Raw genomic sequence first — 15841 nt, 5'->3', positions numbered from 1 at the left:
ATAAATAAATCATGACAAAGGATACAGGTAATCATGTGCTTCTTTCCACATTGTGTAAAAATCCTGTATATAAAGATAAACGCATCTATATCTTCAATCTAATCAACAGGAGTTGAAAAAAGTACTAAAATTTACAATTCACCTCCTTTAAATGGCCAGAGGTGAAGGAAAGAGTGAGGATGTTATGAATATGTTTCCATTCGTCATCCTCAATAATGGCTTCCCATTCAGATGGAAGTTCTAAAGGGACATAGTGTAGTATAGGAGGAACAGCTGTTAGTAATATCATGGACAAAAAGCTTGTTGCACTTTTACTGACATTGAACAGTACACAAACATGTGCTGCCTGATGTTTGCAGGTAAAGATCATGTGGTGTGTCAACGACATTGCTTTTTATCTCTCCTGGGTTTTTTTCTCAACAAATTCCATCAAACGACCAAAACCTCCAATGAATAATCTATGTGTTATCTGAGCATTACAGCCTCACAGGACCCCTAGTGTGGCCATAACCTTTTATTTTGGCTTGATATGTGGTCATGTTTACTGTGTTGTGTATTTTTCCTGTGCAATAGCACAAATCAAAACTAAATATTTTTTATACTCTCTCTCTCTACACACACACACACACACACACACACACACACACACACACACACACACACAGAGTAGATTTTACTTTGTCTTTTTATTGTCCATTTGTCTCTTTTCTATGTCTTCTTTTTATTCTTGCTATAATTGGTGTCTGTTGATTTCTTGTTGTCCAGTTGTGAAAATGGAAAACGATGACATTTATTTTTACTGCCAGTCTCCTTTTTTTTCACATTGAAAGCAATGACCTTTCAGTAGCCCTACTTGACTTAATGTCTCAAAAACACGTTCATACAAGTTCCATTTGAAGACAGCATTAGTCTGCTTCAACTGATAAACAACTTCTACACTCTCCTGTTGTTTGTCCCAGTCAGTGATAATCGTGTGTGTTCTCACCCGTCAGTTGGTAAAGTAGGTGAAGCATTCCTTCACCAGGATGGTTTTCAACATGTCAGGGTCCATCACAGCCAGCATGGGCTTCTTCAGTTCATACGTGCTGTACATTTACATAAACATGCATTTACATTTCACTTTCAACACTTGTGCTAATGCGAGCAAACATGAGAAATTCAGAGGTCAAAAACTGCCAATGTTTCACAAAACATAAAATAATATAGTTCTTACAGTGTATTTATACTTTTTCAAAAAGCTTTTTGGACTCACCCCCAGACTCTCCAGTACTTTTTAGCAGCCTCTTTGTCATTGAGGTAGTAAACCTTTGAACAGATGGTATATTTTCATCACTAATTACAAAATACATTGTATCCTTACCAACATCTTGAAAAAGGCCAGGACTCAGTCAGCGCATGTAACTCAGATTTCCTACACCGTGAGTAACCTCAAACAGAATCATAAAACACAGGACGTGATGGAAACCTGTACATTGTGCCAATGGATGGTAGTCACATGAGGTTTGCCTTGATATTGAGAGTGGCGTGGGAGCTGTTTCTCAGACATGGGAAGGATGTAAATTTCGGGACACATCATCAATAGTGTACCTTTGAATCAGGGGGTGTTTCAACCTTTCAACACTGGACACCCTCATCAAAGGCGGCCAGCTACAGGGTGATCAAGCCTGAGCTTGTGTCCCAAGCCCAATCATGAAAATTGCCTGGTTCTTCAAATGGCGCAACTCATGAATCCATGCAAGGCAAGGGTGTCGTCTACCCTGAGTCAAACCGCATACCTTGTTCGCCCTCCTTCTGAAGGGTTCTGACCTGGGTTCTCAAGTGGGATGTGGGGTGGGGGTGGTTGGATTATTGTGCAGGTTATGTTGCTGTTCTTTGAGCCAAGCAAGAGTCCTTCCACTTGATCCATATCTACTGGCTACTTCTTTCGGCCGCTTCAGAGACTGATCTGATTGTCTGTCACAGAGCCTGTCCATGGATGCCAAGGTGTTTCAGCAGCCTGATGGTGGAAGAAACCACAAAACCTCTGCATCCCACTTCAACCAGATACAGTAGACTTTTGCATTCCATCCTCGTTGCTGAGTGTCTGCTGGCAGTTCTGTGTAGCGCAGTTTCTTGCGCTCATAGGCCTCTTCGGTTGAACTCTCCCATGGGACTGTGAGCTCTATGATGTAAACAGACTTCAGCGAATGGGACCAGAGTACCAAGTCTGGCCTAAGGGTGGTGGCTGCAATCTCAGGCAGAAAGATTTGTTCCTGGCCAATATCAACTTGCATCTTCCAATCCCGGGCCATGACTAGCTGTCCAGCTTCTGGTTTTGTAGGGGGATGGTTGGGCTTTTTCTGTCCTTCTCGGATGAATGCTGGTGCCATGATGGAATTGGTTGCTCTCAGGGGCAAGGAGTTGGTGGTACTCCTCTTGCTCTCAAGAGCTGCTGCCATACTCTTGAGGATCTGGTTGTGCCTCCAGGTGTAACAGCCTTGTGTAAGGCTGGTCTTACAACTGGTCAGGATGTGAGAACAAACATCATTAAAACAAAACAGCAACATAAAAAGAGGGACATGCCAGTTTGAACAGGCGAGTTTCGAGTTGGGCTTTGAAAGATGTGATGGAGTCTGACTGTCTTATGTGTGGGGCTAGGGAGTTCCAGAGTCTGGATGCTGAGCAGCTGAAGGCTCAAACACCCATGGTACTGAGACTTGACGTGGGGATGGCTAGCAGTTGAGTAGAGGTTGAGTGGAGGGTGCAGGAGGGGGTGTATTCATGAAGGAGGTCACAGAGGTAAGTGGGGGCTAGGTTGTGGAGAGCTTTATAGGTGAGGACAAAGTTTTTGTAGTGGATGTGGTATTGTACAGGGAGCCAGTGAAGTTGTATGAGAACAGGGGTGATGTGGTCAGATGATTTGGTGCGGGTGATGATCCAGGCAGCTGAGTTCTGAATAATTTGTAGTCTGTTGATGAGTTTGGTGGGGAGTCCAGTGAGGAGGGCATTGCAGTAGTCAATGCGGGATGTGACAAATGAGTGAACCAGGATTTTGGTGCTGGACTGGGACAGTAATGGGCAGAGTCTGGAGATGTTGTGGAGGTAGAAGAATGCAGTCCGGGTGATGTTCTGAATATGGGGTGCAAATGAGAGGGTGCTGTCGGGAATAACACCAAGGCTCTTGACTTGGGGGGAGAAGGGTACCGTGAATCCATCAACAGTGATGGATGGAGCTGGGGTGTGTTGTAATTTAGTGAGGGTGGATTTGGAGCCGATGAGCAGGGCCACAGTTTTATTGCCATTTAGCTTCAGGAAGTTCCTGTTAATCCAGCTCCGGATGTCTTCAAGGCAGGTGATGAGGGACAAGGGAGGGATGGCAGCGGTGGGTTTGGAAGAGACGTAGACCTGTGTGTCATTGGCCTAGCAGTGAAAATGGATCCCATGGTGACGGAGGAGCGTGCCCAGAGGGAGGGGGTAAATGATAAAAAGAAGTGGACTCAAGACTGACCCCTGGGGGACACCCAGTGAAACACTCGAACACCCAGACTTGTGATTCCTTAATTGCAGGAATTGTTGGTGGTCAGTGAGGTATGATGTGAACCAGGAGAGTGCACTACCAGTGATCCCAATGCCAGCCACGTGGTCCAGGAGCAGTAGGTGGGAGATGGTGTTGAATGCTACGCTGAGGTCAAGGAGGATGCGAATGGTAAGTAGTCCAGAGTCAGCTGTACGAAGGAGGTCGTTGGTGATTTTGACCAGGGCTGTTTCAGTGCTGTGTTTTGGACAGAAACCAGATTGGCAGGGTTCATGGAGGTTGTTTGATTCGAGGTGGGACTGTGCGGCAACCACCCTTTCAAGTATTTTGGAGATGAAGGGGAGGTTGGAGATGGGCCAGTAAAGATAAAGGTCAGCAGGGTCAGCACCAGGTTTTTTCAGGATGGGTGTGATAGCAGCCAGTTTGAGAGTGGGGGGTACAGTACCAGTGGTGAGGGAGGAGTTAATTATGTTGGCAACCATGGGAGAAATGGATGGCAGACTTTGACGAGGGAGTTGGGAAGAAGATCAAGCTGACAGGTGGTGATTTTGGCTTTATGTATAAGTTCAGAGATAGTGTGTTCTCATACTGGGGTGAAGTCGGAGAGGGAGCTGATGTAAGGTTGGCCAGTGGTGATCATCCAGGGTGGATCATTTGAGGAGGTGCAAGATGAGGCCAGTTGTTGGTGAATGGTGTTGATTTTGGAGCTGAAGAAGTCCAGGAAGGCAGAGGGCACAGGTTGGGTCTTCTCCATACCACTGGTGGAGGTTTTTTTTGGAGATGGGAGCACATCATAAGTAGCTCTTATGATGAAGCTGATGTTGCTTGCCTCCATTTCCCAGAGCTCCCTCCAGCTGAGCTTTCCATTGTCGCTGCTTGGCAAGAGAGACAGCCTTTGCGCTTCTTTCAGCCTCCTTCTGACGGTGCACCTCCTCTACCACCATTTTCCTCCTCTCTGATGTTGAGGCCTTACACCAAGTTAGTTTACTTACTGCAAGACCAAAGCCTCCTCTTCCCGGGTGGACATGCCCCATGATGTCATTGTGCCTCAGGGCTGACGTAACTTGCTGCACCGCATCAGATGATGTCCTTTTTCATCCAGTTAACAGGGGTGGTGCAGCTTTGCTGATGGTCCGGTCACTAGAGTCCTTCAAAGTCATCTTGAGTCTCACCTTAGAGCACTTGTACTCTTTGGTGTGGCTCGTGATGGGCAGTTCAAGGACCCCTTTGCCATAGAGGCAGATGTTAGTTAGATTGCATGGGACCCCGAGCCATTTCTTCACGCATGAAGTCATGGTTCGCTCCATCTTCTCCACAGTTGTTATTGGGACCTCATAGATAGTGAGTGGCCACATCAGCCGAGGGAGAAGTCCAAATTGCAGGCACCAGAGCTTGAGCTTCCCTGGCAGTAGGGTCTTATTGATGTTGTCCAGACTGTTGGTGATGTCCTGCCTTATTTGCTTTCCTTGACTAATGAGATGCTTCGTGACTTGTTCAGATTGATTTTCATCCAGGCCCACTTGATGTTCTCCTGCAGTTTTCCAAGTAGCCGTCTGGTGCATGCTGCAGTAGTGGTCAGAGTACTCGGATAGGTGGAAGGCGGATCCCATTCTTAGTTCGCTCACCCCCCACCACCCATCTTGAGGCCCTGATGATGATCTCCATGGCCATTGTGAAGGCCAGGGGTGAGATTGTACAGCCTGCCATAATGCCCATTTCTACACGCTGCCATGATTTTGTAAAGTCAGCGATTGTGAAGCACAGGTGCAGGTCTTCGAAGTCGGCTTTTACCAGTTGAGTGATGGATGATTGAACGTGAAAGAAGTCGCACCTCTGTGAGAAAGAAACGTGACGTTGGACTCCTTCAGTGTAACTCTGTATAATTAGTTTGGGACTTAGTAACACTCTTAAAGAAATAACTGGATTCTGTGTCTTCTTTTTCACTGTCACCTGAACACCAAATAGTGTCCCGACCCGACACCCTGAAGTGATTGCTATCATATTACTGATCCACCCTCATTCTTCCACACAATTTTTGGTCCTTGATATTTTTAAATTCAAATACCAAAAGATATGAAAATAAGACATACAATTACAGATTTACCTACATTGTGTTGTCTGCCAACCGTGCCAAAGTACATGCAGGGCTTAGGACCAAGGATCCCCAACTTCTCAAATATCCATAAGTGGAGGTGCCGTACCTGTGCAGAACATTAAAACTCCTCCTTACATAGTGTCAGTCAAACACTGTTTACTGTTAACTGGAAAGGAAAAGGCTAAACTTTGGTGTATTCATTCATGCATTCCCTGAAGTACAAATTCTTTAAATAAAGTCAATCTCTTACATGACAAATATGCAAATAAATATGATCAGTAGAATCCATGTTTCTAGAGAGAAGAAAGGAAGGTAGTGTACTGATCTCTGAATGCATGTCTAGGCAGCATGCATTACATAAGAACTTTGGAACTTTTGGAAATTTTCTTTTTCTGTGTAAGGACACAGTAAAGGGAAAAAAAGACAAGTGCAACGTCACAGATCAAAGAGGTTATAAAGCTTGATAATCAGAAATGCTGCTTGGTCAATGATTTGCTTGACATCGCCTCACTGCCATTGGTTGAACTCTCACACACCTCAGCAGCTGGCCTCTGTAGCAGGAGATAAAAGCCTTTGGTCGTGATTTGAGGCTTTTGTGGAACTTGTTCTGTGCTTGACGGAAGAGAGAAGTCTTGCAGAGATGGACTACCTCCTCTATTTCTCTGCTGAGACATGGACCCTCCTGATTGCTTTCATCACACTGTTCTATGTGTGAGTGTTTAAGAATATGCATCACAGGTATTTGTACTGTGTTGTGTGTGTGTTTGCCTGTGTGTATAATAATCCCCTTTCTTCTACCTCTGTATTTTTCTCTTTCTTTCTTGTTGCACAGGTACGCATGGTGGCCATATGGAACATTTAAGAAAATGGGCATCCCTGGTCCCAAACCAATCCCCTTTTTCGGCACTATGCTGGCATATAGAAAGGTTGGTTGGTAAATGTATTTTTTCAGAAGCAATTGTGCTTGTCACAAATATCCCCACCATGTTAAAGTGGACTGAAAAGGGGTGTTCAATTCATGCTCTCTATGTTGTTTTTCTTGTAGGGCTTCATTAACTTTGACAATGACTGCTACAAGAAATATGGGAAAACATGGGGGTAAGTTTGTGTGTCGTACAGTGTGTGTGTGTGTGTGTGTGTGTGTGTGTGTGTGTGTGTGTGTGTGTGTGTGTGTGTGTGTGTGTGTGTGTGTGTGTGTGTGTGTGTTTATGCATGCATATGTACCTCCGATCGTTGTCCTTGGAGCTGCTTGTCTGTCAATATAAAGTAGCTCTATGGTGTCATTTATACTTGTTTTACAATGGTAGATTTGCATGTGACTACACAAACATCTCACCTGGGCTTTTATTATTTTTACTCTCATATTCCATTCTATTCTTTTCACATTCAGCATCTTTGATGGGCGTCAGCCTGTGCTGTGTATCACAGATCCTGCCATGATAAAAACTATACTGATAAAGGAGTGTTACTCTTTCTTCACTAACCGCAGAGTATGTACTCTCAACATCGTAAGACATTCAGTCACTGATTATGGTTGCTATGTCTCAGCTGAACTCTCCTCACGTTTGCTAACTCTGTTCCAGAACAACCATCTGAATGGGCCATTGTATGACGCCCTGTTCAACGCTGAGAATGAAGAGTGGAAGAGGATCCGCAGTACCCTTTCTCCCTCCTTCACCTCAGGAAAACTGAAAGAGGTAGCACCCCCTCCTCCTCTGTCCCTTCTCTGCCCTTTATCGCATGTAGAACAGAATATTTCTCTCTGGAGCAGTGGTTCCCAACCTGTTTGGCTCTTTCTTGATCACTTGTATTAACTTGTGACCCTCAGACTTACCTTTGAACTCATTGTTGGGTTTGGAATCATTGATCTAGAGGAAGCACAAACAGAAACAGCAGGAATTGTACTCTGTATTCTGTTTTGCAGTATTTTAGTAAGCCTGTGTGTAACTCTTACCTGTCTCTGTCTGTGCCTCAGATGTTGGCCATAATGAAGCAGCGCTCTGTTAGCCTGATCGCCAACATGAAGAAGAAGGCAGACAAGGATGAGCCCTTAGAGCTGAAGGAGTGAGAACACTTTGTACTCCATTCATTTGAAGCTATTCTAGAAAATGCATGAAGTCAACTCGTTATAAGCATGAAAGGACATCACTGATGTGTTTGTGTGCTCTTTAGACTCTTTGGATCCTACAGTATGGATGTTGTAGCCAGCTCAGCCTTCGGTGTAGACATTGACTCACTCAACAACCCCTCAGACCCCTTCGTTACTAACATCAAGAAGATGCTGAAGTTTAGTCTTCTCAACCCTCTCCTCATCATTGCTGGTACAAATATCATTTCATTTCTGTAAAATCCAGCTGTTTGTAATTGTGTCTTTCACCTGGCTGGTAAACCAAAAATATCTGTGCTAGCTAACTGAGTTTGAATGTTTACAGTCGATATAGTGACTCTCTTTTCTATTTCCTTAATAAATGTGTTGCTTTCTGCTTAATTCCAGCTGTCTTTCCCTTTATGGGTCCTCTTTTTGAGAAGTTTGAGTTATCCCTTTTCCCTGCATCGGTCATGAAGTTCTTTTACGCTGCAGTGCAGAAGATCAAGTCTGAACGAGAGACCAGCAAGCAAAGGGTATGGCTGTCTATCAATGTGTGTATGCATATAGATACATGTTTATCAGGAGATTCAGAATTATAATCAAAGCTGTTCTCATACATGTCTTCTGTTAGAGTCGAGTGGACTTCCTTCAGCTGATGATGGACTCCCAGAAAAACGGTCACTCCAGTGGAGTGGGACAGGATAAAGGTGACACGCATACAAATACACTATCTACACACACATCAAAGCACAACTTACAGCTTTTCTAAAATCACATCTCCTTGCTATCTCCCCAGGTTTAAGCGATCACGAGATCCTTTCTCAATCAATGCTTTTCATCTTTGCTGGTTATGAGACCACCAGCAACACTCTCTCTTTCTTGGCTCACAATCTGGCAACAAACCCTCATGTCATGAAACAGCTGCAGGAGGAGATCGACTCCACCTTCCCCAACAAGGTACGCTGGGAGTGGGGAGAGGAAAATATTTGAGATAGCTCGAGGTTGTCAAAATGATTAAAGCTGTTGTCGTGATTAACATGCTGACTGACACATCCAGCAGGTAACCTGAGTGGCATGAGTAAGAACACACAGCGTGTGTGTATGTGTGTCTCTGTGTTTGTGTAGGCTCCAGTTGAGTATGACGCTCTGATGCAGATGGAGTATTTAGACAGCGTCATCAACGAGTCTCTCCGTATGTACCCCATCGCTTCACGTCTGGAGCGTGTGGCCAAGGCAACTGTGGAGATAAATGGCATTGTGATTCCAAAAGGTATGATTGTCATGGTACCCACGTGGCCCCTGCACCGAGACCCTAATCTGTGGCCTGAGCCAGACAAGTTCAAACCTGAGAGGTATGGAAAGGATTTATATGTTTGTGTTTTTACAGAACAGCCACAGAAAGGACCTATTTCCTGATTTCTCTTATTAATACATTTGCCCTCAGGTTCAGCAAGGAAAACAAGGGGACCATTGATATGAACACGTACATGCCTTTCGGGGCAGGGCCCAGGAACTGCATAGGGATGCGATTTGCTCTGGTGTCCATGAAACTCGTACTGGTGGAGGTCCTGCGGAGGTACAGCTTCTCTGTGTGTAAGGAGACTCAGGTGAGAGCACAGATGTTCATCTTTAAACTGCCTGTTTTTGGTTGATGTGTAATCCTGTTGATGGTTATAGTGTGGATTTTAAAATGCCAACTGTAGCCAGTCATCTGTATTATAAGAATCTGTCTGTTCAGAACAAAAGCCACTATCCAAGACACTGAACAAGAATAAAATTAATACCACGTGTGCTAAAATAGCACACTCGATAAGCCATCAGCTCAATGAGTGAGTTTTCTACCTTCTGTGATATTGCCATTTGTTTGCAGATTTGAAAAAACATGTTGACTTTGTTCACTCTTATTTTCTCTTCACATGTAATTTCTATCCAGGTCCCCTTAGAGCTGCAGTCCCCTGGCATGGTCTACCCTAAACAACCAATCAAACTCAAGCTGGTGCCACGGTCTGAGCTGGCAAAATAATAATAATAATAATCAAATAAATATTTTTTTTTTAAAAAGACAAAGGATAATCAGTAATAATCACTATGCTGTAGATCTATTATGTATAGACACCATGTCCATTTTTCATCATTGTTATCATGGTAATAGTACGGTTGTGTTTACATCTGTATGGGTTACTTCTCTTAATTGTTCCTGTGCACGCAGCTATCAATATTCATCCTGAGCTGAGTGACAAACAGATCATTTATAAAGCCTGTGTTAACAATAAAGGATAGTTTGGATCTTCCTCATGCACACTGTCATCTTTATAAGTGATCTGATCTCTGTTATAACATGACATGGCTGTACAATAGCAGCATGATTTTGATTCTTACAACGAAGTTCTAAAAATTTGATGGACATTTCTTCCCCAAGTCAACATTTAGAGGTCCGGTGGACAAATGAAAAAATGTCTGTCAATGTCTGGAGCATGAACAGCCCGCTTAAGCATGATGGCGCCGTTGAGTGTGGTCGGCTGTCTGCCTCTGTTACCTCTGCTGTATATTGTCCCGTTTCTATCGCTTTGCTATCATGAAGTGTCATCACTGCTGGCGTATGATCACCTGAGCCTTTTGAAAATCCGCGATTCTGTGGAAAAACTACCGATCCAGGACTTTAATGGACAGCCACCGCCACCTGTACTGGCGTCTTTACCCTCTTACCTATGGTGTCTACCTGCCGCGTCGTTACGCAAAAGCCGCCGCAAAAGACGAGGAAAGAGAGGTGGAGTAATATGCTGGTTGAGAGCTCACCTGGCTTCATCCTCTATGTACAGCCCTCGTCGTCCGTCGATTGATCTCTCCAGGGGTTGCTCCGTCTATGACATCCGAGGCTCCACGGATTACTCTTACCGATGGCTGCTGCCGGCTGTGCCAGAGGCCGGGTACCCACTCCCCTGTCGCCGGCTCGTGAGGATCCGAAGACGGGGCTGCATATCGGAGAATCTCCGCCCAGTTAGCCGGGCCTCCCAACAGACCGATAAGTGTCTGGTTCGCATGGCGCTAATCAACACTAGGTCTGTTGTAAATAAGACTTTCATTCTAAATGACTTTTTTTACTTCGCCTTCTTTGGATTTTCTTCTTTTGACTGAAACCTGGTTGAAGCCACACGAAAACAGCGCCTTCTCTGAGCTCCTCCGACCCAGCTGTTCTGTCTTCAACTCATCGCGACTCTCTGGTCGAGGGGGTGGGCTTGCTGCTGTGTTCAATGACAGTTTTAAATGCCGGCTTCTTCCCTCAGATGCATACTCCTCTTTTGAACTGCAGCTGTTTGTGGTGGAGTTCACAAGTCCTGTGTTGTGCGCTGTTGTTTATCGCCCTCCGAAATATAACAAGGACTTCATTCATGAGTTTTCTGAGTTTTTGGCAGATATTCTCCCAAAATGTGATAAGCTCCTGATTTGCGGTGATTTTAATGTTCATGTTTGCTGTCCATCTGACCAACTCGCCACTGACTTCAAATGCCTGTTGGAAACTTTTAACCTGACACAATCAGTGGATAAACCAACGCACCATCTTGGGCACACCTTGGACCTTGTTATTTCGCTTGGGCTTTCAGTTTCCATCAAAGACATTGCTGAGACTGCAATCTCAGATCATTTCCCAGTTATTTTTGAACTGTCAGCCCCCCAATCAGTTAGCAAACCTCTTGTTCCATCTTGTCAGCGACGCATCATCACTTCCTCCACGGCTGATGAGTTTACTGCTGCTTTCAAGGACTCACAGTTATTTGCCTTGAATGGCTTGGCTTCCACTCTCTGTCCTGATAATTTTCTTTCCTTCTTCCACTCCACTTGCACTGGGATTCGGGACTCCATTGCCCCTTTCAGGGAAAAATCTGCCAAGCTAAGAACGGATCCCTGGTTGAACGACACCACCTGCACTATTAGGCAACACTGCAGGCAGGCTGAACGTAGATGGAAGAAGGACAAACTGCATGTGTCACTGGAAATGTTAAGGAATTCCCTTACTGACTATCAGAGGGCTGTACAGGAAGCAAAATCTCAGTACCTCTCTAATATTATTTCTAGCAGCAATCATTGTCCCAGGGTTTTATTCAATACTAATGCTGTTGTTGACCCATCCATTTCTGCTGTGACTGATGTCTCAACTGCCACTTGTGAGATGTTTCTGCGTTATTTTGTTGACAAAGTGGACTCTGTCAGACAAGACACTAGTAAGTTTTAACATGAGTGTAATAAGGATTTGCTTGTTGCCCCAACTCACTCTGCTGTACTCGACCAGTTTGAGTTGGTTTCTCTTCCTTCTTTAGGTGACGTAGTGAAATCCTTAAAACCTACAAATTGCCCATTGGATATTGTCCCTCCCAAAGTGCTAAAATCTGTATTTAATACTGTGGGGCCAAGTCTTCTCGTTCTTATGAACACATGCCTTAGGTTAGGAACCTTCCCAGGTAATTTTAAACATGCTGTGGTCAGGCTCCTTCTTAAAAAGCCCAATCTTGACCCCTCAGTTTTATCAAACTTTAGACCTGTTTCTCATCTGCCCTTCCTTTCTAAGGTTCTAGAAAAGGTTGTTTTTAAACAATTACAGTACTTTCTGGAAAACAGTGCTGTGCTTGAAAAGTTTCAATCTGGGTTCAGGTCTCAACACAGCACTGAATCTGCACTGTTAAAAGTGCACAACGATATTGCGCTGTCCGTGGATGCCAAATGCCCTGTTGTCCTAGTACTGCTTGACCTTACGGCAGCCTTCGACACGGTGGACCACTCAGTCCTCCTGTCACGCCTGAGCAATTATGTTGGCATCCACGGCACTGCTCTGCAGTGGTTCATGTCATATCTATCCAGTAGAACCTATTCTGTTATGGTTGGTGACTTGTCCTCCTCCAGTGCTTCTCTCTCCTGTGGGGTCCCACAAGGCTCTATTCTTGGCCCTATTCTCTTTTCCCTATACATGTTACCACTTGGGTCAATTATTGCAAGGCACAACCTTTCTTTTCATTGTTATGCAGATGATCTACAAATCTATCTGCCCATGAAGCCTAACAGTCACATTGCAAAGAATTCTTTGTTTGCTTGTGTTGCTGATATTAAGCACTGGCTAGCCCAAAACTTTCTTCACTTAAATGATGATAAGACAGAATGCATTGTGTTTGGGGATACCGTGACAGCTGGCTTTGGCACCTTGTCTTCAAAACTCAGTCCAACCGTCAGAAATCTGGGAGTGGTTTTCGACAGTCATCTGAAGTTTGACAAACAAATTGACAATGTTGTCAGGACTAGTTTCTTCCAGCTACGTCTACTGGCCAAAGTTAAAATGTTTTTAAGCCGTCACGACCTAGAGAAAGCCATCCATGCACTAATCAGTTCAAGATTAGACAACTGCAATGCACTTTATGTCAGCGTCTCCTAATCTTCTCTCAGTCGCCTTCAACTTGTGCAAAACGCTAAGGCCCATCTTTTAACCAACGCAAACAGACGAGAGCATATCACTCCTGTTCTTAACTCCCTTCATTGGTTTCCTGTCCAATACAGAATTGATTTCAAACTTTTAATGTTTGTTTTTAAAGCTCTTAATGGCCTCGCACCACCTTATTTATCCGTTTTATTGTATGTTATTTATTGTATTTTATTCTGTTTGGTTTTATTGTTTTATTGTCTCTCATTGTTTTTACTCATTTTATTGTAAAGCACTTTGGTTCACCGAAAGGTTGTTATAAAGGGCTGTATAAATAAAGCACATTTACATTTACAATATACTTTAATACCACACAGCTAATGAGCTACGCTAGCTTCAGAAAACTGAACTCAAGCTCCGCCCACACGTCGGAATGATGTCACCGACACAAGCACGAAGAAATTAAATCTGCCAAATACAATGATGGTGCACTTCTACACAGCCATCATTGAGTCCACCCTCAGCTCCTCCATCACCATCTGGTACGCTGCTGCCACCGCCAAGGACAAGGGCAGACTGCAGCGTGTCATTAGGTCTGCAGTCAGAGAAGGTGATCGGCTGCAATCTCCCGTCTCTTCAGGACCTTGAGGCGCGCAGGTAAGATTGTGGCTGACCACTCCCACCCCGGACACAAACTCTTTGAGACACTCCCCTCTGGCAGGAGGCTGCGGTCCATTTCTTACTTATTGTTATATTTTTTACTATTGTTATATTTTTTACTTATTGTTATATTTTTACTTTTTTAATGCTTCTTTTTAATAGATGTGTCATGCACCAACCTCGCCAAAGCAAAATTTTACTTGGCAATAAACCTTTTCTGATTTCTGAACAACACCACCCTCTACTGTCTCAGTGTTTCAGCTCACAGTTAAATCAACACTTTTCTGACAACAAAAGCTTTACTGAAGGAGGTTCTGCTAATTGTTGCAGACTGATCGCGCAGACTTTCATTAGATTTCACAGGTGATCATGTGCTTCTTTCCACACTGTGTGTAAACTGTGACTGACATAAAAAGTCAAGGTAAAAGTATTAATATCACACTGCGAAAATATTGTATTACTAACAGAAATTCTGAATTTAAATGTTAAAAGTAAAAGCACTCAATTCAGAAAAGTTGCCCATTATACTATTATATCTCATTAGATTGTTCGTCTTACGCCTTAATATTAAAGCGGGATTTTACTGTTTTAGTTGTTTGAAGTGGAGCTAATTTTTAACTATTTTGTGTAAGACTGCAATTTATGAGTATTTTCATTACGGATTTATCTAGTTACTTTTTTCCCTCCATATACCGATGCAGTACATCCACTGTTTGATTGTTTGTAAAAATTCAGAAAATGCTGAGAAATATTTCACAATTAACCAGAGCCCAAAGTGAAATGCTTGTTTTGTCCAACCGATGCTCCAAACATATTAAAAACATGTTAAAATTACTAAAAGGAAAGTCAGTAAGTACTCACATTTGTGTAGCTGGAACCATGAATTGTTTCTGCATGAAAAATGACTGAAATGATCATCAAAAGAGTTATAAATTAATTTTCTGTCAATGGAGAAGAAAATACTCGAGTACATGTACTTCAAATTTGTATTTCTATGTCAGATGTCCTCAGTTAAATTTCACCACTTAAAATAAGCTTATTCAGATATCAGGGACTTTGTTTTTGATCAGGTATTTCAGTCATAAATGGCATTCAGTGGCTCACTGTGATTAAGTTGTGTGCCTTTATTAATCCCACCTCTCCAAATGTTTCTTGTTACAACAGCGCCCTCGTGTGGAGAGTCTGTTTCCAACTTTCGTTCATTTGTTGCCCATGTGCCTCCTGTTCCCTCACAGATCCATTCTCCGAGTTTTTCAACCATCTTGTTCTTTCCATGTTTATAAACAGAGGATAGAGATAAAAAAAAAAAAGAAAGAAAGACAGAAAGAAAGAAAAAAAATCTGAGGTGGGCGAACCAGCTTCACTGCAGACACCACGTGGTTAGAGACTGGGATTGAGACAATCTTGCAGATTATCTAATGAAAACAGCTGAAATCTGTGACATTACACCAGACTTGTCAAGTAAATGCAGTATTTTGTTTTATCAAGGTTAGACGCCCAAACTGTAGTTTCAAGAACATCACAACCAACTGTAATCCCATGGATGTCTTTTTATCGAACGTTTTTACATTGCCTGTTTAATACACAGATCCAAGTGCATTGATTTAACCTCATCTAGATTATCAATCTGGAAAAGGCATGAAAGTGAAGTAAAAAAAAAAAAAAGGACCAGTTCTGAGTAATGCTCATAGACAGTGTAATACCACAGCAAATCACATCTCGAGATACTCTGAACTCACCCTCTAGTTTCCTGGTGCGACGACATGAACTGTAGCCAATCGACTGAGGGGATCAGATGTGGCGTTCAGGGAACAGAAACTAACGCCATGTTGGAAATAATGTGAACTACATTTTTTTTTTAATCTTATGATACTGTTTGCTATCCCTCTACTCTAGGTCTGTGTTCTGTGTCTGCTGTAATCATTATTAGTTAATCTGCAATTTAATGTGTTGTATGCACAAATTTTCCCCTTCGCATTTTTATTTCTGTTATTAACTTTAAGGCTATTTATTAGTACGCACTATTAAGATTCAACGATTTATTTAATCTCACTTCTCAATTGGTATTATTTAATCTTA

At 43.2% G+C, this 15841-nt stretch overlaps 1 protein-coding gene across 1 annotated transcript; it reads left to right on the top strand.

The window, feature by feature from the left end:
- The first annotated feature begins 6249 nt into the window (after positions 1-6249).
- On the top strand, positions 6250-15444 carry LOC139340337 (cytochrome P450 3A40-like). The gene is made up of 14 exons (XM_070976119.1): positions 6250-6320; positions 6442-6535; positions 6655-6707; positions 7000-7099; positions 7193-7306; positions 7585-7673; positions 7782-7930; positions 8104-8236; positions 8332-8405; positions 8495-8655; positions 8824-9050; positions 9143-9305; positions 9632-9702; positions 15429-15444. The coding sequence occupies exons 1-14, from the start codon at positions 6250-6252 to the stop codon at positions 15442-15444; spliced, it is 1515 nt and encodes a 504-aa protein (XP_070832220.1).
- Positions 15445-15841: the final 397 nt, after the last annotated feature.

The sequence above is a fragment of the Chaetodon trifascialis genome, chromosome 2 (genome assembly GCF_039877785.1).
Source record: "Chaetodon trifascialis isolate fChaTrf1 chromosome 2, fChaTrf1.hap1, whole genome shotgun sequence".
NCBI classification, from domain to species: Eukaryota; Metazoa; Chordata; class Actinopteri; order Chaetodontiformes; family Chaetodontidae; genus Chaetodon; species Chaetodon trifascialis.
The sequence above is the reverse complement of the archived record's forward strand: the minus strand, read 5'-3'. Positions and strand labels throughout refer to the sequence as shown.